This window comes from Medicago truncatula, chromosome 4 (assembly GCF_003473485.1).
Source record: "Medicago truncatula cultivar Jemalong A17 chromosome 4, MtrunA17r5.0-ANR, whole genome shotgun sequence".
Lineage (NCBI taxonomy): Eukaryota > Viridiplantae > Streptophyta > Magnoliopsida > Fabales > Fabaceae > Medicago > Medicago truncatula.
The window spans coordinates 60,203,328-60,229,081 of NC_053045.1; the positions used below are offsets into that span (position 1 = coordinate 60,203,328).

Sequence of the window (25,754 nt, forward strand, 5' to 3'; positions counted from 1 at the left end):
ACAAATCTGAATATGACTATGATGTTCATAAATCATAGCATGCTCTGAATGTTGAAGATGATGAAAATGAAACACAAGTACTGTCATTTTAATTTCAATAAGGGATTTGAAGATGGTGGAGAAGACATAATGGATAACTTATCCTGTGACTTTCGGTTTCATGAATTGGTTTAGTTTGGAAGAACTATTAGGAAATATATCAAAGTTAAGAACATGAATCACAATTTTTATTTTTTTTTGTGAATGCATAAGTAACAAAAAAAAAAATTAGGTGAACGTAAAGTGCAGACTAGGGTGAGTGTTTGTGAACTGGTTGTGTGTGGAAGGAGAGAGATGGTGGTGGAAGATAGTGGAAAAAATATAATGTTTGAGCCTATTAGTATTACTGTACAGTTTATTCTTTTTCATTCACAGATAAGAATATTCAAAGTTCTGCAAACTGGTTGGTTTGCTAGAAATAGATAAAAAATTCATGTTAAATTTTACACCAAACCGAGAAAAGAAAGAAAATGGGATTTGCATTGTCTGTGTAAATTAGTTTTACACCGACGTTCAATGAGAATTGAGAATTCGGTAGTCATTTTTTAAAACTTGTTGGAATATACCAAAAGCTTCCATGGCAATGCGATTGTAATAAAAATATAATTAATTGATTCAACAATAAGTTCTTAAATATTCTTGAAGGTCTAAAATATATCAGAACAGCTATTTCTCCACACAGCCATTACATATAAATAAATTCATAAACTAAAAGTCAGTGCTAGCTCAGCGATCCACCAAGACGCATAACCTATATAACCTTGACAAGATAACAATGTTGCCATTGCCCAAGATAACTTATATCTTTCTGCAAGTCACAACACAATAAGAAAACAAATACTGTCAGAGGGAAGGAAATTACAATGAGGAGAACACGAGGGTAACATCATGCGAGAAAGAATTTAAAAACAAGAAATGTAGAAAGACCGTCCAATACTTCGGCGTATAAAAATGGCTTTTAAACAAAACCTTAAAACATTGAAAAAGCACCAATGACATGCTAAAACAATCCATGTCTCAGATCAAGGTTAATGTTAAATGGTTTCACCCAAAGAGAAAATAATGTTTAATGAGCCCCATTTAAAAATGAGGCATGTATACACAACAATGCCTAAGTGACTAAGTAGGATATGAAAGGTAAAAATATACAATAGAATTCAATAAGAACATCAAAATTAGCAAAAATATGCAAAATGGTGATGGGTACAGCTCGTAACCAAGTGTTACGATGCATATATCTCCCAAACTGAAGATAAACATCTAGAAATATAAAATTATCGCATGTAATTTGTACAAAGAACAAAGTTATACAGCAAAAACATTCGATTTGAAAAGCTATTGCAAGCTTTATAAACATAGTGATTAGCATAGAGAACAATAAAACAATAGAATAAAGGAAACATGTTATATGACTAAAACAAAAAGAAATATGTTGATAAAATACAACAAATTGTGTCAATGACACACAACACTGCATTACTAGAGGAGAGCATACAATTCCAACTCATTACCTACCTATTCACCATTCCAAAAGTTTGATTTAATACCATAATCATGATTTTATCCCGCACATAGCATATTACTACTCTTAATAAATAACTTTAACTTAAAGCCACCATAATATGAAGATAGGACAGAAAAAGAACAGAAAAACATGAAAATGATCATTCAATCTTACGTTATTGTAGGGTCTCCATTAGTAGACAACAACCTGGCGCCGCGTTCAATATTGCCCGAGGTCGCGGCCAGTGCAACAGTCAGGACAGTTACATTTAGAAACTTCCTCAAGTTCATGGAATTCAGCCACGACAGAAGGGTCATCCATGTTGTAGTTCCCCAGATAGGGAGGATAGATAGGATTCCTTCATGTGCATAAAGAAAAAAAATGGAATAAGGAATGTGCAAAGATCGTTCAATACTTCTACATATCAAATATGGTTTTAAACAATCTTAGAACTTTGAAAAGAACCATAACAAATCATGTCTCCAATCAAATTTAAGGTTAAATGAGCCCTTTAAAGACGAGGCAATGGAAAGGTAAAAATATGCAATCGAGTCCAATAAGAACATCATAAGCAACAAAAATATACAAAATGGTGATAAGTTATAGGTCAAAGCCCGGTGTTTTGACGCATATATCTCCCACAGTGAAGACAAACATCTAGAATAATTAAATTATTACATACAGTATGTAAAGACTAAAGAGTACAAAGCTTTACAGCAAAAACATTATGTTTGTGCAATTATGGCAAGCTTTATAAACATGGTAATTGATAGGGACGCAATGATATTGGGCCAGCAAAGTGGGCCTAAGGAGTGGAAAGCCTATGTGAGGAGAAATAGGAAGTAGCACTGCTGATGTGGCAGTAGGGCCAGTTTGAGAGGGCGTGGTTTAGTTATGATTTATGTTATTAAGGATTGATCCGAGAAAGGGGGCGGAGAATTGTAATCTCTCTCTGTGGAGCAAGCTCACCTCAGCTCTGCTCCGGGGAGGATTGGGGAGTGTGTTCTCATCTGCATTTTCAATTTCTAATTCAATAATACCAAAAATATTTCTACTAATTTGTGTTTATTGCTTGTACTTCTCTGTTTTGAGGTATGCAACAGTGATTGTCACACAAAGTACAAACCAGTCAAATAATAGAATTAAACATGTTACAAGAAGTGTATTGGAAAACATAATAAATAATGGCAACTGACAATGACACACAACACTGAATGTTAAAGAAGGAGAGCTTAGAATTCTCTAACTCATGATTTACGTATGATTCTATACCAAAATTGTGATTTTATCTCACATGTAGCATATTACCACTCTTACTACGGAACTCAAACTTAAAGCCACCACCATTATAAGAAATTAATTAGGAAAGCAAACTAAGATGAAAAAGAAAAAAGAACATAAAAAAGATGAAAATGATCCTTGTAAATTCGTATGTGCATCCTCTACATTGAATCAAGAGTAAAATTTGTGCACCTCGATCTTTCCAACAAAAACTCATACTTCACTTTACTGTCTCCATGTATTCCATATCTCCGAATGCAATCTATGATATCTTTGAGATGAACGGGAGGGGCAGCAGCACAAGGAAATTCACGACCGTAGATATAAGTTTTACGGAACCAGTTGAACGTGGTTTGTTTATCTTCCTCTGAGGAGAATGTTGCTTTATGTTTCTTGCACCAATTTTCAAACCCTTTTTGAAAATCCGCATCAGTGACCTTGTATTGACACAGTGATTAGGCATAGAACACATGGAAATATTAAAATACAAATTATGGGAACGAATTGACACAGGATAGTTAAGTAAAAAAAATTTACCCCGTCAATTCCCTTTCTTCCCTTTCTCTTTCTCTTGACTAGAGAAGAAGAAGATGGATAACTTTCATAAATGTGGTATCTTGACAGTGATGCTGAAAGGGGAAAATAAAGGTCAATAATCAAGCATATATGGGAAATGTTAGTAACTAAAAGAAAGTAAATTAGTACTAGCATACATGAACTTGGAAGCCCTACTAAAAGTATAATACTACTCTAATGCATTTATGTTTTATGATTAATACCTGAACCACGGATTGATGAGTTTGGTAGCACTCGGTTATTGACATTAACGCCATGTCCATGTGCAACTGCAATTGTAAAATTAACAGGGTAGATCTTAAGATGATAGTATTTGTTTAGAAAATGAAAAGGGTGAATAACAAGTACCACCTCCTCCTCCAATAACTCTGGAAAGAGTCCAGAGTCCAGAATCCAATGTCCTATGGAACACTCCTTCATAGATCTGAAATTCACCAACGAAAAGATAAGCAGAAAATAAAATGGATGAATTAAGGAGCGTGAGAGAAAGATTGCATACGGATTTGCATGAGTCGCGGATGAGATGAGATGAGAGAAGCCTAACGCCATTGGAGCGAATCATTCTGGAAGCTGCACGATTTCCAAAACCCTAACCTTCTTCTTTTCGTTTTTTTGAAAACAATGACACACAGAATGAATTTTTTATTTTTGTTTTCGGTGTCGTGGCTTGTATGTATACTAGTGTAACTTTCCGTGTCAAGTATGGGATTTGATCCCTTAACTTATTTTCTATAGTCCTCTTCGTTAATTTTTTAGGCAGTGTGTTTGGTAACAAAAAAAGCTAGCTTATAGTTTGTTGGATTAGCTTATAAGTTCGTTAGATGAAAACGTGACGTGTTTGGTAACAAGCTTTTTTCATGAGCTTATAGCGTTTTTTGAAAAGCTATTTCAAATAGCTTTTTAGCTTATAGCTGGTAGCTTTTTATATTTTCTTCCAAATTTAACCCTATTAATTTAAATTAATTATTTTTTTAATTAAACAAGTAACCATGTTCATCTTTATAACCGCCCCATTTTTTTCCTTTAAAAAAAATGTCGTCTATTAGTTCTACAATATATATATATATATATATATATATAATTTTAGTGACTCTAAGGTTTGAAACTATGTTCAAAGAGGTTATGAGATTCTCCCCTTTACCAATTGTATATGAACTACAAATGGCTAAATGTATTACAATTTGTATATGAACAATGGCTAAATGTATTATTTGATAAAACTATTTAATATCATTTAAAAATTGTAATATTTAAATATTGCATTTAGAAAGAAAAAAAAATCATTGAAATAACATTTAAAATTTTCAATTATTAATAATTGTGAATGTTGAATGTAACATTGATTCATCTTTTTTCTCCTTCGATAACAAAGTCGGTATTGACATTTGTATAAGGATGAAATGGGTGCTCTTTATTTTGCCAAAATAGTGGTTTAAGCCAAAATGTGATGTGCATGTGGAAGAAGCAACGAGTTTATGAACTAAACTTGGTTCCGGTTTATTCCGAGCTCGATTCAATAAAAGCGATGGATAATTTTCTATCGTCAAGATACGATGCAACTGAGTTTGGTTCTAATATTGTACACTATATATCTATTTTCTCCCACTATATATTTATGTTATGAATTTATTTGTCTCAAAAAATAATGAATGTTGAATATTTTTTTAATAAAAGATATAGAAAAGTAGCCTAATGCTTATAGACAATAATTTTATTTTTTTGTGTGAAATAAAAGAGTTTACAAATAGTTCGATGAATAACAAAAATTGTCATTAATTTATTTTTAGTTTAGAAAACAACCAAAACCCTTTAGTTTGACAATGTAGAAGATCCCAAAAATCAATGCCAATAATATATATAATACGTTAAACATCGTTCCATGAGATTTCCAAGTCCACAAACATGAAATGAAAGACTTCATACTATCTTAGCTATTTTATTATTTTTGGTAACCACTAACCATTGGTGGTAGCAATATTAAACCGCAAAATATATATTTACTTATTGAAGGATAGTAGCACGAAATCAAAATAAACAAATAAAAAGCTTAGAGTGGCTAATTTAATTGAGTAAAAAGGATGTTTAAGAAGGACATCTAATTGTAACTACAAAGTCTAGAGTGGTTAATTTCATTCTCCAAGTACATCCTCACTGGATTCGAGAAAAGAAGTAAAATAATGAAGGTTGTTAGTCACATTTTTCTCATCAACAAAACTACATTCTGTCCAGTTCTTGAGAATCTCATCCGAAAACATAGGAGTCTGGTCAGAACAAGGTGACAATAACTCATTGTAATCAAAATTGCATGCAGTTGAAAAATCCGAGTTCAAAAGTTCGGATAAGCTAATATCATGATCTCCCATGTTAAAATCAACTAGCAAATCTGTGGATAGTCCTTTTTTCGCATCTGAAAATGACAAAAATTCATTACCATTCTCCATTTGGTTGTTACTCATTGAATCACTATCCCTGCTATCAACATGCATTGATGGCTTTGTTTTTGTCTCTGTCTCAACTTTGTTCTGCAAATTCTGCATTGTTGATGAGTTAGGGAGTGAATTCATGAATAATACCTTAGAGCACTTGGTAGCTTTTGTACGAACAACATGTGAGTTTGGCACCATTGGTTTAGGATTGTTCTGTTTATGTGCGATCTTTGCATTTTTTGGAGTAGAGTTGTTGGTGTTTTGTTGTTGGAGATCTTTAACCTTTTTTCCTAAATTCGTGTTCCAATAATTCTTGATTTCATTGTCTGTTCGCCCTGGTAGTCTTCCAGCTATTAGAGACCATCTACCAAAAAATTAAAGGAAGAACAATTAGCATAAATTCTTCAAAATAATTAGTATTAGTAATCACTTTTTATGATAATCAAATGTTACCTATTTCCAAGTAGTTTGTGAAGTCGGATGATAAGATCTTCTTCATCTGAGGATATGTTGCCTCTCTTAATATCTGGTCTTAGATAATTCAACCATCTAAGTCTACAACTTTTTCCACATCTTCTTAAACCTGCATGGCATAAATATATTTACAAAAACATGAAGGAAAAAAATATAAGCAAACAAAAGTGCGTCATTGATGATCTATGTAAGAAGATACATAATTAATGAACCTGCTCTTTTGGGAAGGTTTCTCCATTTTCCTTCACCATGGAGCTTAATGTAGTCTGAGAGAATTTTGTCTTCATGAGCTGTCCAAGCACCTCTGTTCAATCCCTCCTTTGCACAACAAGGACTTCTCCCCATTGATGCTCTTCTTAATTAGGCTGTTTTGGATTCCTACCTCACTCTCCGGATTGGAGTACGTGTTTGGATGTAGACAGAATTAAATAACTTGCAAGAGTAATTGGTAACCACCTATATATACACATATGTGCCAATATATGGATACTTTAGGTTGCATATGGAATTGCTATCATTTATGTCATGTCACGGAACAATGTTAGAATGGGACATGCACTTGGCTAGAAATTTATATCTGGCTTCAACAGTGTTATACTTTATTTTAGATACACCTACTAAATTTTTTATTTTTTTTTACAAAAAAAACTTTTAATATATAAATATAATATTCTATTAACTTTTAAAGTGTTACTCTCTCCGATCCTTAATATAAGAAAAAAAATTATTTTATAGATTATGTACTTGCAGAAAATAATATAACATAGAGGTGATGATTTAGATGTGAGCTGGACATGGATTTTCCTGGTCCTACGTATTCCTAAAGATCTTAGGTAATCAAAGTTACATAATTCTATATTGGATGAGACTCTCTTTTACGCCTTGAGTGAGGGGTGTATTTATAAATACGACATGCAACCTATTTATAAACCCTTTATTCATATCTAACAACTAGCATCGCCCTTTTATGGATATATTCGTTATGCCAGTCTATAGCCCCCCAAAACATGAGGCCAGTAAGGCGAAGTGATTTTAATTATGATGAGCTTCATCTGGCTTGGTTGCCCATAAATGCTATGTTTTTTTACGACGGTCCAAATTAAATGAATAATTGATGTATCTAATATATATTATAAATTAGATACATCAGTTATTCAATTAATCTAAAAAGTGATTTTTTTTTAGAGTATTTTAGAAATTTTATTTCTATATACCTATATTCTTTTAAGAGTCAAATATATTTTGACGGTAGCCAATCTAAAATATAATTTTTTTTAGAGGATAAATTATAAAGTTGAACATTTATTTATTTTTAAAAAAATATTATACACTTTTTTTTTAACAAATAGTTTTTTTTACTAAATATTTATGTATTAATTAAAAAATATCAAAGTAGATTATGTGAATAGTGCACATTTTAAAAATGCAACATGTACTTTAAAACATAAGAAGTATTACCGATTAGAGCAAATTTAACTATCCAAACTAGCTTAACCGAACAAACGGAGAACACATCAAGTTCGCTCATAGTTTCATTGGGCCACATATTTGGTGGCACAACCCAACCTAAAATACGAAAATTGCTCTTCTCCCAACAAAAAACACACACTCCCATATAAACGGTTCAAAATACCCCACGTAAGTTAACTCGCACTAATTTTCTTTCTGACTTTCTCAATGAAAAGCACCCAAATTCCAATTTTTTAGCAAAGTGAACAGCAGGGATGAGTTTCAATCTGTCGAGACATGTCATGGATGTACATTGAAACTTTGAACCATCATTGCACTCTTGTCCACCACGTGCTGTTCCATGAAAATTGTTTTTTTGACAATGAATATTTCCTATTGACACAAGTAAATGATTAAATTACTCTAGCGGTAGTTAATTGTCTTGGCATATGTGCCTGTCTCTGACTTTGTTGTTTTTTATTATGATTTTACGAGTTTTGGTTGAAAAATTAAAATAAATTGAAAGTTATTCAGAATTCTACGAAACTTTACATACATCTCTATAAAAATATATATAGATGATATGAAAAGTTTCGTAACATTCCAAATAAGTCTCAATTTTTTTTATTTTTCGACCGAAACGCACAAAATCGCAATTGAAAAAAAATCGACACTTATTCGGAATGTTACGAAACATTGCACATCATCTATATGTATTTTTATAGAGGTGTCTATAAATTTTCGTAGCATTTTGACTAAGTCTCAATTTATTTTGATTTTTCGACCGAACCATGCAAAATCGCAATTTTTTTCAAGTGCGAGTCCGAAAAAGTGTCCTAGAGGTTGAACTTTTTCACGCTTTTTTGCACTCATGTTTAGAACAAAAAAATAACATCCCCCAAATTTTTTTTGAATTTTTCGACAAGGACGGATTATATATAAATTTTTAACGCGCTAAAATTAAAAACGCGTAAACATCAACCTAAAAATTGAATTTTGAGCTGTTTTTTTGCAGACACCTCTGTAAAAATAGATATAGAGGATCTGCAAATTTTCTTAGTATTTTGAGTAATCGTCAATTTATTTTTAATTTTTTTACTGAAACGCTTAAAATTGCAATATTTTTTCAACTGCGTGTCCGGAAAAGTTATATAGATATTGAATTTTTTTCATTATTTTTTGTACACATATTAAGAACTTAAAAAAAAAAAAATTCCCGCAAAAAATTTGAATTTTTCGACAACGGATGGATTAAATATGAATTTTTAATGCGCCAATAATTCAAGAAACTAAAACATCAAAACGTCGACCTAGAAATTGAATTTTGATATGGTTTGTTGCAGACAACTCTAAAAAAAATAGAGGGTCTGTAAAGTTTCAATTTATTTTGATTTTTCGACCGAAACACGTAAAATCAAAATAAAAAAGCAGAAAAGCCAAAGGCAATTAACTACCTCTGAAGGAGCCAGCGGCAATTAACTGCAGCCGCATATGCCAGAGACAATTAACTACCGCTGGGGTAATTTGATCATTTACTTATGTCAATAGAAAGTATTCAATGTTAAAAAAACAATTTTCCTCTTCCATTGTCATTGCTTCTCCAGGTGTTGGATCTGAACCCTTTGTTGGTGTTGGGTTTAGTGACTTGACTGTGGATGCCATTGATGTTTTCTTTGTGAGTTTTTGCGTGTGACATGTCTCGATAGATTGAAAGGGTGTTGTATGGAAGTGAGCTTTCAATGTGAATTTCAGTGGGAGTATTTTGGTCGGTCTATATGGAAGTGAGCGTTTTTTACTGAGAGAAGAGCAATTTTCCTAAAATACATCAGGTTGGGGCGAACCAAGCCCAGGTATCTAACAAATAAACTATTTTAATTTTCAAAACATGAATAAAATAGGGGGAATTTCTAATCTTATCCACCATACTTCTCACGCAACCTTTTAATTTTCAAAAATACTTTTCGATTTTCAGATTTTAAAATTCGAATGAGATTTTTTTGCCATTTTTAAAGTGTTATAAATAAGTTACGGTTCAACTGTGACTACTTTTTTTCCATAACTTTTACCAGTTCAGATTCTAAAATATAGATGAAATTAATACTTTAGATTCTAAAATTTGTAATTAAGGATGTCAATTCAACCTAAAAGTTTTAAAATTGATCAAAACACTCTCATATCTATAGGCCATATATGTATGTTGTTCTCGCAGAGAATTCTAAAAAGTGACTTGGAGTTGGGATAGCTCTGGTGGAGAGTGAATATGGCTGAACGAGAAAGGTTAATAGTGCCTGTGGGTAATAATGATAAGGAATAGGATAGTATGAAATGAAACAAAATCTCAACTTAGTCTATTAAGTATAACTCTCTTCAACTTTCAAGACTAATTTATCTATACTTAGAACTAAATTGGAAGGGAGTGTGATATTCCAATGACTAAATTGAAGGTTTTTTTCTATGAAATTTGGAGAAAAGGAATGGCGGGGGTAATGTGAAACTGTGTAAGGTTGCTCTAATAATTTCATGTACCCTTTGCCAGTATATCATTATGCTATTTTACACACAACACCAACTTAAAATTCAAGAAAAATGTTAAAATTGAAGTTCACCGGCATCATCCCATTCATAAGCTTATTGAAGTTTTATTATCATGTTTTGATTGATTGACATAAAAGAACCTTTGAAAACAAATTACAACAAGTTCATAAGCTATTTCTAGTTCAAATTTATTTTCATAAGCTTTCCAAGATGTAAAAAAAACTGCAAAATTGAGAGTACAACACAACAGGTCTACACAATGAAACACAGAAGTGAAAAATTCAAAAGCAATGATCAAACAGAAATAACCTTCATCAAAGACTTGCCGATTGAGGAGGTGGTGGCGGCGGCACCACATAATCAACGACAACAACACTCTCAATCTGATCCCTAACCTTATCCTTCTGAAATTTCATCAACTCATGATTGGAATCATGTTCCTCCATCTCCTTCTCTCCTGGAAAAACCGCTAACGAAGCAATCGAATATCCCTTAGCTCTCGCCGGAGAGAAATTCTCACCATAGGAAATTTGCTTAATCTGTTGAAAATTTTCTGGAATTTCTTTAATAACCTGTAAAACCTTATCATTAACAACATTCTCCTTCAATTTCAAGAACATAACTCTCATCGCAGAACCCTCCTTCGGAACCAAATCCTCACCGTTAAGATCCTCAGCGATCCAATCAACGGCCATGATATCATCAATGATAGGAAGCACGTTTCCCTTAACGACGCTGACGTGGCTAGGGTGAGCGGAATAAGCTTCGAGATCTTGTTTGGAGCTGTAACGAGTGTGAAGCATGTGAGTGAAGGTTAATGAAGTGGAACGATTGCGTAGGAGAGGGCCTACGGTAAGATGGAGGACTTGATCGAGGGATACGAGAGAGCTGAGATTGTTAATCATGGAGGTAATTTTGGAGGGTTCGGTGTCTTGTTTGACTTTGAAGAGAACGATGTGTTCTATGGTTTGGGATTTGGAATGAGTTGTTGACATGGTTTTGATTGAAGAAGAAGATCTTGATGGAAATGAGAGAAGATGTGGTGTGAGGTGTTTTGAAGATGACGAGGAAGAAGGTATGCGAAGTGAAAATGAAAGCTGCGTTCTCAGACACAACATCGTTTACACTGGAAATGAATGATAGTGACTGGGATAGTGGGTGACTCACTTGATTCTTGTGAATCCAATTTTATTTTGAGCATTACTTTTACACGTGTCTTTCCTCGCGTGCCCTATTTTTTTTTTCTTCTAAAATTATCTTCGAAGCATTTCGGATTATATAATCGGAAATGATGTTTTCTTTTGTTAAATGGTGAAAAGATGAGTAATGGGTTTTTCCGGATCACATAATCCGGAAACCTCCTAAATACCATTTTTCAAGGTAAAACAGTTCAGATTATATAATTCAAATTGTATCAGCACAAGGTGGAGTTTAACATGGGAAAGGAGAGTTATTTCCCATGATGGGAAAGTTGATGTTACAACCATAGATATATCATTTAATTTATTCAACGGTTCAGATCATAAGTTGGTTACTTGCTAGTAACTTTTTGAGGTTCAGATTGACTACCCTCACAATATCCTAATGTCACTTCATTTAAAAAAATCTCAACCGCTCACACAATCAAACGTAGTGTACTCTGCCATGTCATCAATGAAATTATAACATTATCTAACATTCTTCTTGCCATTCTCCACTAATTTGGCGTGAAGGTTATCTGATATGGGTATAAGTTTTGCAAGAGCTTCTAATGATAAAAATCCCAATGAACACAAACAAAACTAAAATAACAAAGATATTAACATTAATATACCACCAGTTTGATCTTGAACACCTTGTAAGATTTTTCATAAGCTTTTTCAATCACACTAATTTTATCAAATGACTGGTTTTGCATTACACAAATTTAAGAGGGCAGGTCTTGCAACTCAGTCTTCTATTTTATTTACAAGGTTTCATCAAATCTGAAAATATATAAGCTTCCCACATTCTAATTAAAGAGGTTTGGGAAAAATACATTCATCTCCCTTGAGGTCTCTTTAAACGACACAGACACCCCCTCTATTTTCTTATTTAACATTGACCTCCCCTATTATTTGACATTGTTTAACTTCCGTCAAGTTATTTTTATCAAACAAGAAAAAGAAAAACTATTGTTGCCTCTCGTTGATGTGAATTTAACTTCTCTGCAATCAACACCAAAGAATTTCCTTCATCTATAGAAGCAACACAAAAGACATGAAATACAAGTCTTTCTCTTTGAATTTTCAGTTTTTGGGATATGTTGTTCACGTGTGCATTTATAATATATTTGAGTTTATTTGGTATTGCTTTTTGGTTCCAGCAACAATTGATTAAACTCAACAATACAGTAGCTTCATTCAGGGCTCCAGCAACGTGACGGCGGCGCTTCGTTGAATGACCACCGTGCCACCCATTTGTTTCATTAGTACGATTCCCAAGCTTCACGTCACAGTATAAAATAAACTGTTTAATCCATCAACACAGAAGCTCCCTGCCTGTCCTCGCCGGTGTTCTGTGGCACTACCACCATAGAGGTGGCCGCCTTCTCGATCCCCACACAACCTTGCTTGCGGTCTGGGAAGCCTTCCTTTATTGATACTGTATTTTTAATTTCTTTTGAGACATAAAACTTGGAGCGTTTGATAAATATAACGGTGGAGATTTAGACAACTGTAATGACTCTAGGGAAGCTTGACAGTGGTGAATCCATATTCCATTTATTTCACAACTGGGAAAACTGTTTGGTGTCTGTAAAAAGTGAAGTTTCCCATCATGGGAAGAAAGTTTGTTTTCCCATGTTAAACGTGACCTCAGCACAAATCTTAAACATGTTTGTAACATGGATAGTCATTTTTGGGACAATATTAATTTTCCTAACTTTCATTCTTCTGGTTTGGGTCATTGTTACCTGTTCTTAGTCAAAAATCGGGTTTTTGGACTACTTGATCGGATTGCTTCAAAACTTCCCCAGAAAATCAGAAAAAATTCAAGGACCATAACTCTCATAGAAGGGACTTCTTACGGGACTCCGCCCCTCCAGAAAATCAGAAAAAATTCAAGGACCATAACTCCCATAGAAGGGACTTCTTACGGGACTCCGCCCCTCAAAATCCAAAATTCCATCATCTTGGTTATTATGCTCCCGTTTTTTTTTTTTACTTTGTCTTCGATTTAGTGATTCAATTTTTATTATAATCTTCTTATCTTGGTATTATGTTTCGGTCGATTGTAATTCTTATGAAATTGGAATCTAAATTTATTTAAGTGGCTGAAGCTTTACAGGTTTTAATAGTTTATGTGTAAAAATGGTAAAAAATAAAAATAAAAACAAATCTGAATATGACTATGATGTTCATAAATCATAGCATGCTCTGAATGTTGAAGATGATGAAAATGAAACACAAGTACTGTCATTTTAATTTCAATAAGGGATTTGAAGATGGTGGAGAAGACATAATGGATAACTTATCCTGTGATTTTCGGTCTCATGAATTGGTTTAGTTTGGAAGAACTATTAGAAAAAATATCAAAGTTAAGAACATGAATCACAATTTATTTTTTTTTTGTGAATGCATAAGTAACAAAAAAAAAAAAAAATTAGGTGAACGTAAAGTGCAGACTAGGGTGAGTGTTTGTGAACTGGTTGTGTGTGGAAGGAGAGAGATGGTGGTGGAAGATAGTGAAAAAAATATAATGTTTGAGCCTATTAGTATTACTGTACAGTTTATTCTTTTTCATTCACAGATAAGAATATTCAAAGTTCTGCAAACTAGTTGGTTTGCTAGAAATAGATAAAAATTCATGTTAAATTTTACACCAAACCGAGAAAAGAGAGAAAATGGGATTTGCATTGTCTGTGTAAATTAGTTTTACACCGACGTTCAATGAGAATTGAGAATTCGGTAGTCATTTTTTAAAACTTGTTGGAATATACCAAAAGCTTCCATGGCAATGCGATTGTAATAAAAATATAATTAATTGATTCAACAATAAGTTCTTAAATATTCTTGAAGGTCTAAAATATATCAGAACAGCTATTTCTCCACACAGCCATTACATATAAATAAATTGCCGAAATGCCGAAATTGTTAGGCCGGATGCCATGACCGGGGTTCGAACCCCGGTACCTCCACTTGTGTGTGTGAGTTTATAATGGCTTTGCCATTTCGTCTATTTATCAAAAAAAAAAAAAAAAAAATTCATAAACTAAAAGTCAGTGCTAGCTCAGCGATCCACCAAGACGCATAACCTATATAACCTTGACAAGATAACAATGTTGCCATTGCCCAAGATAACTTATATCTTTCTGCAAGTCACAACACAATAAGAAAACAAATACTGTCAGAGGGAAGGAAATTACAATGAGGAGAACACGAGGGTAACATCATGCGAGAAAGAATTTAAAAACAAGAAATGTAGAAAGACCGTCCAATACTTCGGCGTATAAAAATGGCTTTTAAACAAAACCTTAAAACATTGAAAAAGCACCAATGACATGCTAAAACAATCCATGTCTCAGATCAAGGTTAATGTTAAATGGTTTCACCCAAAGAGAAAATAATGTTTAATGAGCCCCATTTAAAAATGAGGCATGTATACACAACAATGCCTAAGTGACTAAGTAGGATATGAAAGGTAAAAATATACAATAGAATTCAATAAGAACATCAAAATTAGCAAAAATATGCAAAATGGTGATGGGTACAGCTCGTAACCAAGTGTTACGATGCATATATCTCCCAAACTGAAGATAAACATCTAGAAATATAAAATTATCGCATGTAATTTGTACAAAGAACAAAGTTATACAGCAAAAACATTCGATTTGAAAAGCTATTGCAAGCTTTATAAACATAGTGATTAGCATAGAGAACAATAAAACAATAGAATAAAGGAAACATGTTATATGACTAAAACAAAAAGAAATATGTTGATAAAATACAACAAATTGTGTCAATGACACACAACACTGCATTACTAGAGGAGAGCATACAATTCCAACTCATTACCTACCTATTCACCATTCCAAAAGTTTGATTTAATACCATAATCATGATTTTATCCCGCACATAGCATATTACTACTCTTAATAAATAACTTTAACTTAAAGCCACCATAATATGAAGATAGGACAGAAAAAGAACAGAAAAACATGAAAATGATCATTCAATCTTACGTTATTGTAGGGTCTCCATTGGTAGACAACAACCTGGCGCCGCGTTCAATATTGCCCGAGGTCGCGGCCGGTGCAACAGTCAGGACAGTTACATTTAGAAACTTCCTCAAGTTCATGGAATTCAGCCACGACAGAAGGGTCATCCATGTTGTAGTTCGCCAGATAGGGAGGATAGATAGGATGCCTTCATGTGCATAAAGAAAAAAAATGGAATAAGGAATGTGCAAAGATCGTTCAATACTTCTACATATCAAATATGGTTTTAAACAATCTTAGAACTTTGAAAAGAACCATAACAAATCATGTCTCCAATCAAATTTAAGGTTAAATGAGCCCTTTAAAGACGAGGCAATGGAAAGGTAAAAATATGCAATCGAGTCCAATAAGAACATCATAAGCAACAAAAATATACAAAATGGTGATAAGTTATAGGTCAAAGCCCGGTGTTTTGACGCATATATCTCCCACAGTGAAGACAAACATCTAGAATAATTAAATTATTACATACAGTATGTAAAGACTAAAGAGTACAAAGCTTTACAGCAAAAACATTATGTTTGTGCAATTATGGCAAGCTTTATAAACATGGTAATTGATAGGGACGCAATGATATTGGGCCAGCAAAGTGGGCCTAAGGAGTGGAAAGCCTATGTGAGGAGAAATAGGAAGTAGCACTGCTGATGTGGCAGTAGGGCCAGTTTGAGAGGGCGTGGTTTAGTTATGATTTATGTTATTAAGGATTGATCCGAGAAAGGGGGCGGAGAATTGTAATCTCTCTCTGTGGAGCAAGCTCACCTCAGCTCTGCTCCGGGGAGGATTGGGGAGTGTGTTCTCATCTGCATTTTCAATTTCTAATTCAATAATACCAAAAATATTTCTACTAATTTGTGTTTATTGCTTGTACTTCTCTGTTTTGAGGTATGCAACAGTGATTGTCACACAAAGTACAAACCAGTCAAATAATAGAATTAAACATGTTACAAGAAGTGTATTGGAAAACATAATAAATAATGGCAACTGACAATGACACACAACACTGAATGTTAAAGAAGGAGAGCTTAGAATTCTCTAACTCATGATTTACGTATGATTCTATACCAAAATTGTGATTTTATCTCACATGTAGCATATTACCACTCTTACTACGGAACTCAAACTTAAAGCCACCACCATTATAAGAAATTAATTAGGAAAGCAAACTAAGATGAAAAAGAAAAAAGAACATAAAAAAGATGAAAATGATCCTTGTAAATTCGTATGTGCATCCTCTACATTGAATCAAGAGTAAAATTTGTGCACCTCGATCTTTCCAACAAAAACTCATACTTCACTTTACTGTCTCCATGTATTCCATATCTCCGAATGCAATCTATGATATCTTTGAGATGAACGGGAGGGGCAGCAGCACAAGGAAATTCACGACCGTAGATATAAGTTTTACGGAACCAGTTGAACGTGGTTTGTTTATCTTCCTCTGAGGAGAATGTTGCTTTATGTTTCTTGCACCAATTTTCAAACCCTTTTTGAAAATCCGCATCAGTGACCTTGTATTGACACAGTGATTAGGCATAGAACACATGGAAATATTAAAATACAAATTATGGGAACGAATTGACACAGGATAGTTAAGTAAAAAAAATTTACCCCGTCAATTCCCTTTCTTCCCTTTCTCTTTCTCTTGACTAGAGAAGAAGAAGATGGATAACTTTCATAAATGTGGTATCTTGACAGTGATGCTGAAAGGGGAAAATAAAGGTCAATAATCAAGCATATATGGGAAATGTTAGTAACTAAAAGAAAGTAAATTAGTACTAGCATACATGAACTTGGAAGCCCTACTAAAAGTATAATACTACTCTAATGCATTTATGTTTTATGATTAATACCTGAACCACGGATTGATGAGTTTGGTAGCACTCGGTTATTGACATTAACGCCATGTCCATGTGCAACTGCAATTGTAAAATTAACAGGGTAGATCTTAAGATGATAGTATTTGTTTAGAAAATGAAAAGGGTGAATAACAAGTACCACCTCCTCCTCCAATAACTCTGGAAAGAGTCCAGAGTCCAGAATCCAATGTCCTATGGAACACTCCTTCATAGATCTGAAATTCACCAACGAAAAGATAAGCAGAAAATAAAATGGATGAATTAAGGAGCGTGAGAGAAAGATTGCATACGGATTTGCATGAGTCGCGGATGAGATGAGATGAGAGAAGCCTAACGCCATTGGAGCGAATCATTCTGGAAGCTGCACGATTTCCAAAACCCTAACCTTCTTCTTTTCGTTTTTTTGAAAACAATGACACACAGAATGAATTTTTTACTTTAGTTGAGTCTTTACTCTATAGGAATTAGAGTGAGTGAACTTGAGAGAATGATAGGATTCACAAAGTGGGAACTCTAAATAAATATCTAACATTGTAATAATTCGACAACTATGTATTGGCAAATGAGCATATGTAACAATTCCGTCTATTTGTTCCTACAATATATATATATATATAATTTTAGTGACTCTAAGGTTTGAAACTATGTTCAAAGAGGTTATGAGATTCTCACCTTTATCAATTGTATATGAACTACAAATGGCTAAATGTATTACAATTTGTATATGAACTAATGGCTAAATGTATTATTTGATAAAACTATTTAATATCATTTAAAAATTGTAATATTTAAATATTGCATTTAGAAAGAAAAAAAATCATTGAAATAACATTTAAAATTTTCAATTATTAATAATTGTGAATGTTGAATGTAACATTGATGCATCTTTTTTCTCCTTCGATAACAAAGTCGGTATTGATATTTGTATAAGGATGAAATGGGTGCTCTTTATTTTGCTAAAATAGTGGTTTAAGCCAAAATGTGATGTGCATGTGGAAGAAGCAACGAGTTTATGAACTAAACTTTGTTCCGGTTGATTCCGAGCTCGATTCAATAAAAGCGATGGATAATTTTCTATCGTCAAGACACGATGCAACTGAGTTTGATTCTAATATTGTACACTATATATATCTATTTTCTCCCACTATATATCTATGTTATGAATTTAGTTGTCTCAAAAAATAATGAATGTTGAATATTTTTTTAATAAAAGATATAGAAAAGTATGCCTAATATAAACTCTTTCATTAAATGAAAAATTTACAAGTTCCACTAAATGTTACTATCATGAATAACATTCAGAGACCGCTCTGTTCAACTTTCTACTTCTCACCTTCCACCTGAATGTAAATCTATAACCTCTTTCTTTTTCAATTTCATCAATCATACAAATTTATTTAATTAAATTATTCTTTTACTCTCTCAACAGACAAAAATGTTGAAATGAGTGTATTGTTAGTATCCTTCACTCCTATGTTACCGAGCACTAAATGGTAATTGTGCTTTTTAGGGACACTAAAAAAAATTGAACCGTAGTTAATTATTATTTGGCGTCTAACAGCAATTAACTATTCGTATAGGTGTTTTAGGTTGTTTGTGAGCAATTTTTAGGAGTTTAAAGAACAATTTCCCCACCTATTTCTAATTGTTAGGTCATGAGGCATGAGGTTTAAGCACATCTTAACACAATTTTTTCCTTAAAAAAAAAAAAACACAATTTTTAAGGAAGCTTGCTGTTCACACTTTAACCTTTGCCATGAAACACCAGAAAATTACATATTTACTTCATCGGCAGTTAATTATCATTGGATAAGTTTTTTAACAAACTCAAAAGTGGGAACGAACGATTATCATTCTTAAGACATTTAGTTTATGAAACATTTAACTTATAAATTGTTTAAGATAGGGCTACATGCCTACATCATTTTATGAAAATGATGCAAATGATCTGGATGTAGTATTTTCAAACAAACTAATCCTCCGAGAGAGATTAATTTAATGATACACGAACAAGTGATGTGTATATAGAATATACACATAATGACAAGTTTATAATGTGTGCTCCCCTAAAAAAAACTGTATAATATGTTATACAGTATTAAACTCAAATGAAAATGCTCAATCAAATCAGTAAACTAATTCACAAATTATATAATCCAAATGATTCACATAAAGAAGAATAAAAGGGTTTAAAAAGGTCAATGAGTGTCTAACAAGTAATAATTATGTAAAAAACATCAAAAAGTATCTAGTTAATCATCTACCAGTTTTACTTTTCTAGTCACTAGTTATTACACTGAGAAACTCATAAAGAACATGACCACGGTGACAGCCAAAAAGAAGAAAAAAAAACATTGAGGATGAAAATGATTGCCATATTTAGATAGTCGCAAAGACAAACAAAACAGAGATATATTAAATTTGTAAAGAATATGACATCAGAATTAAGGTAGTTTGGATTATAGCCTGCATTCAGAAATAAGAATCACAGTCAATATTTCACTATTTTGTCAAAAAAAGAACATCATCAATATTTCACTACAGAAATATTTATGGAATTAACTTGCTTAAGCACATGATGCTAAAAAGAAGAATGAAAATTTTGAAATATTACATAATTTCAACAAGATATTAATAAAAGGAAGTACACAGTGCACGCTGAAAGTAGCTAAAGTACCAAATCATGAATATTGCCACTCAACCAATTTAATAAAGATCAACCAACATATCCCCAATTTCGAAGGTAGGTAGACTACATAAATCGTGTCATATATCGTACCTAACTAACATCACATTACAAATGGGTAACACTGACATTAATTCAACGACGATTGCTTTTTTGATAATTAGAAATTCTTAACAACATAAGTAAATTACTAAAATACTCTCAGCGAGCTGGATTTTTTGATCTTTTACTTATGTTCCTAGCATATTTTGAATGTCAGAAGAGCAATGGTCTAATTCAACTAGGAAACAAAACCATATTTTAAGAAAATCAAAGTAAAAAAACCTCGTCAAGGCGATGTTGGGTTATGTGACACATAACCAAGAACCAATACAGTGTCCAGATTTTCCTTAACCTTATCATTCGTATCATATTTGCGAAATTCCTCATGAGAATCAACTTCATGCAATTCCCTTAAACTTGGAAAAACCGAAAGGGAACCAATAGAGAACCCTTTAGCTCTACCAGGAGAGAAATTTTCCCCACAATTAAACTGATGTTGAATTCCACTTATACCCTTCAACACCTCATCTTTAACTTCTTCTCCCAAACCCTCCTTCAACTTGAAGAACACAACTTGCATAGCAGATCCATGTTGTAGAACCAAGTCGTTATCGTGAACCTCGGTGACCCAATTAAGAGCCATGGTTTCATCAACTATAGGCTTGTTATCTTTGATGACTGCCAAGTGTGTAGGGTGCACTGCATAGGCATGGAGATCTTCCTTGGATCTGAATCTACTATGGATCATGTGAGTGAAATTGAAAGATGAAATGGAATTGGAGGATTGAATACTTACCAACGGACCCATAGTTAAGTGAAGTGGCTCTTCAAGAGAGATAAGGGAATTCACTTGCTTCACCATGGAATCAATCGCTGATTGTGGAACGTCTTCTTTGATCCTGAACAACACCACATGCTCGATTATTGATAACATCATTTCTTTCTGTTGTTGGCTCTCAATGTTCACTGTAAAATAACTCTCCCATATTCAATACTTCCTTCATTCTTTAACTTTAATACTTTTAACAGTTTAACTAACCAAATAACGGTCCATTCCCACAGTTTAGCTGATTTTTGCATAGTAGTTAAGTTCAATATTATGTTAAGATATATTTTTTAAAATTGATATTATACAAGGAAAAAAAAATAGTTTTGTGACTAGAAATCTACGGAGATTCTATTGAAAGGCATATATTTCTGTATATATCAAAACAAAGAAACTGTACATGGATATATATTAACCAGAAGAGGCTAACTAAAGAAGGCTAATAAAAGACTAATAAAACTAATAAATACATATCCTATGAAATCTCAACTGTTGAAGGTCAAAACCGTAGACCCTATAATTCCTCCTATAATACATAGTCTGACTGTAGGAGAGAATCAAAAATATTATTTAACTCTTCAATACTCCCCCTCAAGTTGGAGTGTGAGGGTTATGAAGACCCAACTTGGCAGTAAGATCTTGAAACTGCTTGGATGCTAATGCCTTCGTGAATATATCAGCCTGTTGCTTTTTAGTATGGATATAGGTGGTGGAAATTACGCCTCTCTGCAGATGAGTACGAATGAAATGGCAATCGGTTTCAATGTGTTTTGTCCTTTCGTGGAATACTGGGTTTGCTGCAATGTGGATTGCAGCTTGATTATCACAATGCAGAACAGTAGGACAATCATACTGAATTTGTAAACTGGACAATAGACTGCGCAACCAAATGATCTCGCTAACAGCTTGGTTCATGGCTCGATACTCTGCCTCACTTGATGACTTTGACACGGTGATTTGCTTCTTCGTCTTCCATGATATTGGGGCAGATCCTAATTTCATCAAGTAACCTGTGGTGGATCTTCGAGTTAAAGGGCATGATGCCCAATCCGAATCACAATATCCTACTAGTTGGAGATCATTGTCCTTAGGTAGGATGATACCTTGTCCTGGCGATGATTTCAAATACCTCAGTACACGCATGGCTGCATCCCAATGAGCCTGTTGAGGAGCTTGCATAAACTGGCTCAATATGTGAACTGAATAAGTGATCTCTGGTCGTGTAATGGTCAGATAGATTAGACGACCAACCAGTCTTCTGTAACGCGGCGGATTTGCGAAAATTGGACCTGCATCCAAAGCAAGTTTCTGATTTTGCTCCATTGGAAATGAGGATGGTTTGCAGTCAAGCATTTTGCACTTGCTTAAAATATCTAGAGTGTATTTTCGTTGGCAAATGAATAGCCCAGTTGCTCCTCGCGCTAACTCAAGACCTAGGAAATATTTTAGAGATCCAAGGTCCTTCATGTGAAAACACTGCTTTAGATATTGCTTGAATTTGTTGCATGTAGAGCTATTATTTCCTGCAACTACCAGATCGTCCACATACACTAAAACAGCCATGAATTTGTCTTCTTCAGTGTAAGTGAATAAGCTATGATCCGCATCAGATTCTTGGAACCCATAGTTTATGAGTGATTGAGAGAGTTTTGAGTACCAATTCCGCGAAGCTTGTTTCAACCCATACAAGGACTTTCTCAGACGGCAAACCATTCCTTTCTTGGGAACTTGGTATCCATCGGGAACTTGCATGTATACTTCTTCTTCGAGATCCCCGTGTAGGAATGCGTTGCTTACATCCATTTGGTGGAGCTCCCACCCCTTTGCTACAGCAACTGAAAGAAGACATCGAACTGTCGTCATTTTAGCTACAGGAGCAAACGTCTCGTTGAAATCTTCTCCTTCTATTTGAGTGAACCCCTTTGCTACAAGCCTCGCCTTGTATTTCTCAACTTCTCCGGAAGCTTTGTACTTTACCTTATAGACCCATCGGCAACCGACTACCTTCTTTCCCATCGGTGGTAGCATAACATCCCAAGTTTTATTGTCTTCCAGTGCTTTGACTTCTGCTGCCATGGCCTTTTGCCACTCAGGATGTGTTGCATCCTCTTGATAATTCTTTGGTTCTTGAATGCTACTGATTGCTGCAAGATAAACCTGATGTCTTTGGGAAAAACATCTATCATTGATAAAATTAGTGATAGCATAGGCTTTACCTGAAGAGTGGGACTGATCCGGGTGCTTGCTTGAGGGGTTCTTGCTTATTGTAGGGCGATGGTAGTCCACAAGGTATCCAGGTGGTCGCCTGTTACGTGGTGGGAGATCAATGAGGCCATTTTGTTGTTGGGTTTCATCCTTCTCATCAGTTCTGCCTTCTTGTATCATCTCCCCCAAAATTTGTGTCGAGTCTTCTTTTTCTTGACCATTTCGCTCCTCATCTTTCATCTCGTTCTCATGACTCTCATCTTCGTGTGATTCAGAGATGTCATGAAAAATTTTAGAGGGTGCCTCTTTGATCTTATTTGTTTGAGATTCAATGTAGGGAAATATGTGCTCATAAAATATAACATCTCGCGAGGTGTAGAATTCACGAGTCCTTAAACTGTAGACTCTCCAACCTTTATGGCCTTGCGGGTAACCAACAAAGATGCACTTCTCTGCTCTTGGGTCAAATTTGTCTCTGGATTTCAAACGCGTTCCAACATAACATAAACACCCAAAAACTCTGAGATGATCATAACTCGGTGACTTCCCAAACAGCTTTTCAAAAGGTGTGATCCCTTTGTTGGCTACAGTCGGTGTCTTGTTAATGATGTGAGTTGCTGCTAGTATGCATTCTCCCCAAAAGTGAATGGGAAGATTTGCTTGGAACCTCAAAGCTCTTGCAACATTCAAAATGTGTCTGTGTTTTCTTTCAACCCGCACATTTTGCTGCGGTGTGGCCACACATGAAGTTTCATGAAGTATCCCTTTATCCATGAGGAAGGATTGTACTTTTGAGTTGGTAAACTCGGTTCCATTGTCACTGCGAATTCTCTTGATTTTTGTGTTGAACTGTGTCTCTATCATATTGTAAAAGTTCATAAGTATATTGGTGGTTTGGCTCTTATGTTTCATTAGATACACCCAAGTTGCACGTGTATGATCATCAACTAATGTTAGAAAATAGTGTGATCCATCACTTGAAGCAGTATTATACTTTCCCCACAAATCACAATGAACTAAATCAAAAGGCCTTTCAGCTTTATTCATGCTTTGGGTAAAGGAGAGTCTACATTGCTTGGACTTGTGACATATGTCACAACAGTCTATTTTATTGAAATCAAAACTACATTTAATTAAACCAGACAATTGCTGAAGAGACTGAATTGAGGGATGACCCATTCTGCAGTGCCAAAGAGTGGTGTTGTCTCCTTGATTTGTAGCATAAGCCGTTCCTTGATCCACTTCTTTGAGCACATAAACCCCATTTTGCAAGCTACCCGAACCAATCATCCTCCTCGTGGCTAGGTCCTGAATAACACAAGAATCAGAGTGATAAGTGACCATACATTTCATATCACACGTCAGTTTATGTATTGAAATAAGATTGCAACTAAATCTAGGAACAATCAACACATTGACTACCTTGATATATTTATCAAGTCTGAGATTTCCAGTTCTCTCCACAAGCACTACCTCCCCTGTTGGGATAGTGATGTAAAAAGGTTTCTCAAGAACTCTTATATCCTCTAGTATGAAGGAAGAAGGGGTCATGTGATGAGACGCCCCACTGTCCAAGACCCCATTGGATCTGTTTATTACCAGCCATGACTGATGATTCTGTCCCCTTGAATCGCATCCCATGCAAAGCATGACCTGTGTCTGTTACTTCTGCTTCCTCAAAAATTTGATTTTGATTTGCCTGAACAGTGGCAGCTCTTCCTCATGGCTTTGCGCTCCCGCGTTGTGTTCTGCGAGTGTCCCAATGTGCAGGGTATCCAACTATTTCATAACATTTAGCTTTGATGTGACCACCCTTCCCACAATGATCACAGGTGGGTTTTGGTCCATCTCTTTTCTGCCTATGTCCATTGTTGGAATAAAAGGCAGCTCCTTGCTCTACTTTTACATTTCCTTTCTCCCTTTCGGTATTGTAACGCGCCTCCTCCCTTAGAATATGATTGAAAGCACGCCTGAGTGAGGGCAGTGGATCAGAGTTCAAGATGGTGGTCTTGACATGATTATATTGCTCACTGTCTAAACCTCCCAGGAATAGGTGAAGTTGTTGATCTTCTTCTCTTTTCATCAATTCTTTCGAAGCTCCGCATGTGCATGATGGCAGTGGTTGAAGTTCATTTAATTCATCATAGAGGCTCTTGAATTGAGTGTAAAATTCGGTCACACTCAAACCTTCATCTTTCTGCATTAGACACAGATTGCGCCACAGTTGGGAAATTCTAGGTGCATTTGCTTGAGCAAAACGCTCTTCGAGATCCAGCCAGATGTCTCTCGCGGTGGTTGCATGCGAGATACTGTCGTGAAGTTTCTGATCCGTCGCGTTTATGATCCATGCCATCACCATGGAGTCCGCTCTCTCCCTGTTTTGGTAGTCTGCATTCTGCTTTACCGGCTTTGTGACTGCTCCGTCAATGAAACCTAGTTTCATTTTTGCACGGAGTGCAGTTTTCATTGAACGCGACCACATTCGGTAGTTTTCGCCATTGAGTAAGACTGCTACCAGGGGTGTTCCTGGGTTATCCGAGGAACTAAGATAGTATGGTGAGCTTGGTGTGAGAATCGATGAGTTGTTACCGGAGGTATGAGATTTCTTCTCCGAATCGG

The 25,754-nt window shown here is 34.6% G+C and overlaps 5 protein-coding genes across 5 annotated transcripts; all 5 read right to left on the reverse strand.

Moving 5' to 3' along the window:
- Positions 1–612: 612 nt before the first annotated feature.
- On the reverse strand, positions 613–17,926 carry LOC112421392 (uncharacterized). Its single transcript, XM_039832989.1, has 8 exons — positions 17,756–17,926; positions 3,900–3,988; positions 3,752–3,824; positions 3,604–3,669; positions 3,362–3,453; positions 3,017–3,261; positions 1,718–1,901; positions 613–847 (listed from the first exon to the last, which is right to left on the reverse strand). Exons 2-7 carry the CDS (start codon positions 3,960–3,962, stop codon positions 1,763–1,765), a joined length of 678 nt encoding a protein of 225 aa, XP_039688923.1. The 5' UTR covers positions 3,963–3,988; positions 17,756–17,926; the 3' UTR covers positions 613–847; positions 1,718–1,762.
- On the reverse strand, positions 5,304–6,870 carry LOC120580047 (transcription factor MYB1). The gene is made up of 3 exons (XM_039832987.1): positions 6,513–6,870; positions 6,280–6,409; positions 5,304–6,190 (listed from the first exon to the last, which is right to left on the reverse strand). The coding sequence occupies exons 1-3, from the start codon at positions 6,643–6,645 to the stop codon at positions 5,530–5,532; spliced, it is 924 nt and encodes a 307-aa protein (XP_039688921.1). The 5' UTR covers positions 6,646–6,870; the 3' UTR covers positions 5,304–5,529.
- LOC120580048 (stress-response A/B barrel domain-containing protein UP3) lies at positions 10,369–11,456 on the reverse strand. The gene has a single exon (XM_039832988.1). It carries the CDS (start codon positions 11,400–11,402, stop codon positions 10,599–10,601), a length of 804 nt encoding a protein of 267 aa, XP_039688922.1. The 5' UTR covers positions 11,403–11,456; the 3' UTR covers positions 10,369–10,598.
- Positions 14,266–17,820, reverse strand: LOC112421337 (uncharacterized). The gene is made up of 7 exons (XM_024782744.2): positions 17,667–17,820; positions 17,519–17,591; positions 17,371–17,436; positions 17,129–17,220; positions 16,784–17,028; positions 15,485–15,668; positions 14,266–14,614 (listed from the first exon to the last, which is right to left on the reverse strand). Exons 1-6 carry the CDS (start codon positions 17,727–17,729, stop codon positions 15,530–15,532), a joined length of 678 nt encoding a protein of 225 aa, XP_024638512.2. The 5' UTR covers positions 17,730–17,820; the 3' UTR covers positions 14,266–14,614; positions 15,485–15,529.
- Positions 17,927–20,390: 2,464 nt separating the features above from the next.
- LOC25494186 (retrovirus-related Pol polyprotein from transposon RE2) lies at positions 20,391–24,785 on the reverse strand. The gene is made up of 6 exons (XM_039832829.1): positions 24,558–24,785; positions 22,837–24,443; positions 22,634–22,755; positions 22,175–22,501; positions 21,556–22,102; positions 20,391–21,003 (listed from the first exon to the last, which is right to left on the reverse strand). Exons 1-6 carry the CDS (start codon positions 24,783–24,785, stop codon positions 20,391–20,393), a joined length of 3,444 nt encoding a protein of 1,147 aa, XP_039688763.1.
- Positions 24,786–25,754: the final 969 nt, after the last annotated feature.